The sequence below is a fragment of the Sitodiplosis mosellana genome, unplaced genomic scaffold (assembly GCF_009176505.1).
Source record: "Sitodiplosis mosellana isolate CC-2019 unplaced genomic scaffold, AAFC_SMos_1.0 Smas_scaffold_6078, whole genome shotgun sequence".
NCBI lineage: Eukaryota > Metazoa > Arthropoda > Insecta > Diptera > Cecidomyiidae > Sitodiplosis > Sitodiplosis mosellana.
This window is the reverse complement of record NW_022601319.1, coordinates 811-4,367: the sequence shown is the minus strand read 5'-3', so window position 1 is coordinate 4,367 and position 3,557 is coordinate 811. Positions and strand designations below refer to the sequence as shown.

Genomic DNA, 3,557 nt, shown 5'->3' with positions numbered 1-3,557 from the left:
AAATGATTTGCATCAAATAAAGGGTGCACTTTCGGTTTGCATTTGGCGCCATCCAAATACTTTGTATCATAACGTCTCGTTCTCATTGTTCCATACAACATCATATTACCATAAACAGTGACCATTTCGGACGGGTCATTCATTTTGTAATCTTTGTCCACCAAATCTATGCTGCCGACGTTATCGTTGAACTCCAATGGTTCTTTAAGTGTAATCTTGGCAACGTCAAATGCGAATCCCGGCAATGCGTATTTCTCATGAATTTCTATCTGGTCTTCAGTGACTTTGATCTTTGTCTCATTTTTGGATAGTTTATTAACGATTACGTAGACATATGGTGTGCCGTGAACATTATGCGCACAGGTCAAAATCTCCGTTTTCGACAAAATGATTGCATTAAATTTTAGTCCAACATTTTCGTCAGCATCGGCATATTTATGCTTGAAGAGAGTTAGAAATTCTGTAATAGAAAAACATCTCAGAATGAATATTTATGTTTATGAATCATGAAAAATCTCCACTTTTGCCTCTCCTCTATTTAAAATAAAAAAAGTGACGTTAAGAACGGTCTGATTTAGTTCGAATTTCGAATGCACACTTACTTCCCGGTGCCGTTATATCGGCTATAAATTTAGTTTCGTTAGGTGTAAGCTGAGGTGGAATTGGTTTCACGCTCTGAAATTAATGCAAAAAATGATTTTGTTTGCGTTGTTGAGAACAAAAATTGGGGCATTGTGATTAGATACCTTTGGGTCACGAATAAAATCAAGAAATAGAGTAATTGGAAGGAACATTCCGCGGCCACCTGTTATTTTGTTTGTACCCACATTTATGCCCACGATTTTGCCATTTGTTTTTGAAACGACTGGTCCACCCGAATCACCAGGTGTAATAATTTCGCCATCATTCGTAGCTTCACCAGTTGTAAAGTACAAAGTCTGACTTGGCTTAAATGTGTTGACTCGTTCGACATCAGATATATAGTTTGCATCGCAACGCCTTAATATCGATGGTCCGGTGTTTTTCAACACGCCATATCCATAGGCAGTGACCACTTCTGATGAGTTATTCAATTTGTAATCCTTATCCACGAGTTCGATACTACCAACGGTATCGCTGAATTCTAACGGCGTTTTCAGTGTAATTTTGGCAATATCAAATGCACCAAAAATTAAATGACTATAATAAGGGTGATATGCAATGTTCTCTTCTTCGACTTTGACAACTTTCGTATCAGCTACCACATAAACATATGGGGCTTCATACACACAATGGGCATTCGTAATAATTTCCGTTTTCGACAGAATAAATGCGGTACAAATATTCGTCATTTTTCCATTGGGATCATTTGGATGGTCTTTGTATTCATGCAAATATTTTGTAATAAAATCGTGTTATTCTCAGTAAAAGCAATAATATTTAAAGGAAAAATGAACACACACACAAAATTGCTAGGGACAAACCGCGAATTTTTCATCTACAAAATTTGTTTCTATCATTCAGTTTTAATACCATCTGTATGTTAACTCAAATATTTGACTAAATCTATAATCCACTATGAACGATACTTTTGACCACCACAATGTGATGAATTTTCTGACAGTAAAACGACAGAAATGCATATTCGTTTTAATAACAAGACAAAATAGAAAGTTATCATTTACAGTGAAACGTTTCTGGAGAAAGTTCGAAAAATGTCACAGTTGTAAATAATATATTGTTTGAAAAAAATTATAAAATCTAGCATTATTTTCAATTTTCTGAAACGTAGTCAGCCCCTAGCAAAATTGATAGAATATTTGAATTTTTCGGACAAAAATTCACACACAAAAAAATGAAAATGATTCTAAAGCAGACTTACTTGCAGGAGCATGGATTCTAGCTACAAACTTTGCCTGTGACATGTTTTCAATCACTTCGCCCTTAAGAAGAGCTTGCGAGAAAAAGCCATCTGTTGATTAGAAAAAAAGTTGAAATTTCGAATTGAATATTATAAGAGTCTGAAAAAATCTTTTGGAATCATAAAAAGCTAGTTCGAAAACCAAAAATGTCTTACGTTTTCCTTGAAGTTCCTAGAAAAAGAAATTTCGTGTTCACTTGCAGTTCTACAGAAATATCGTATTTTATTGGATGAAAGTGAAAAAAAACTTACCGAAAATTCAACGATAAATAGCACCGAAAACAAACCGTGAAGTAGATTCATTTTAATTTGCCAACGAAACTGAGTTTTAACCTGTTGCACAATGATAGTGGAGAATCGTCTTGTACTTCTTTAGAAGATCCTTTGAATTCGTTTGGTCTTCCCTATGCGGTCCCCCTGCCTATTTTATACCATTCATCTACTAATAGCTGACACTTGCCATGCAATCAATAATTGATGAAAAGTGGTATTTTTCAGTTATGGAATTTATGAATTGAGGTCTACTAACACTATGTAACAAATTTCGAAAACGAAATTCTCCCAAAAAGAGGAGACTCGTTTCCAAGGTTTTTTGGCCCACTTAATCCAAAAATCCAAATCTGATACGGAAACCGCAATGAACGTATCTTGAAAACTAGACGTGCCAGGAGAAACTAACGCTAGATTTGGATTAAGTGGGCCCAAAAAACTTTGTAAATAAGTTCCCTCCTCTGTAGTTGTTTCTTGTTGTTGCATAGTGTAATCATATTCAGACACGAAATGAAGCTCAATAACAAAATTCCTTTGATAGACGTGTAGCTGATACAATTTGTGGAAATCGATGGAAAAATGGAATACGTTCGAAAACATTTTAAATTCAGATGTAACTGTTTCGTAATTTGGTTATTTTCGGCTGTTACCAATTGTTTAAACACTTACTCATTGTTTTTTGTGAACATTTTTGTTCTCCAGCCTGATGATGCTCCTAATAAGAGCGAAACGTCGCACAATAAACGAATAATCATTTTCGAAAACGGCTTTTGCCCAACACACCACTTTTGTGTTTATTCAGATGGAATAAAAAAACAACAGCTGTGTGCACCAAAGGAATTTGGTGTACGTGATGTTGGAGTGCACAGTGATGATATGAATTTACAGAATCCGGTATCGAATGCAGAAACCCAAAAACGCAGAAAAAAATGTTGCAGAAAAAAAAATTGCAGAATTTTTGACATATATATCGGCCATTCCACACGAAATCAGGGAAGAGTTGCAATGTGAGGTCGCCGAATTGGCTGAAAATTGGCTTGGAGTCTTGTTTCCGATAGAAAAAGAGAAAACCAAAATCTCAGGCCTAAAAGTGGCCCGCCTTTCTGAGTAAACCCAGTGTGAATTTTGCAAAAAATTGAAAAAATCGAAAAAAAGGGTTTGCGCCAACCAAAATCTAACTGTGAAGTAGTTGACACATTGCCAAACCTATGATACCGTTGGAAAGGGAATTGATGGGGCTACAAAATCCGCCTAGTAACCTATCCTCTATGGCCCCAATGGAACCTCCAAAAATGGGTTCAAAGTATAAAATGTTAAATATCTCAAAATAGTGGGGTTTTTTGGCATGTTTTTTTTGCGTCAAAAGATAGCCCATGTTACGCCGCTT

At 35.7% G+C, this 3,557-nt stretch overlaps 1 protein-coding gene across 1 annotated transcript; it reads right to left on the bottom strand.

Moving 5' to 3' along the window:
• Positions 1–602: 602 nt before the first annotated feature.
• Positions 603–2,252, bottom strand: LOC129573431 (coagulation factor IX-like; the record flags this gene model as incomplete). Its single annotated transcript, XM_055453922.1, has 5 exons — positions 2,153–2,252; positions 2,057–2,072; positions 1,862–1,951; positions 747–1,357; positions 603–675 (listed from the first exon to the last, which is right to left on the bottom strand). Coding segments are annotated over exons 1-5 (841 nt in total), but the record flags the coding sequence as incomplete, so codon positions are not given.
• Between the last annotated feature and the right edge of the window lie 1,305 nt (positions 2,253–3,557).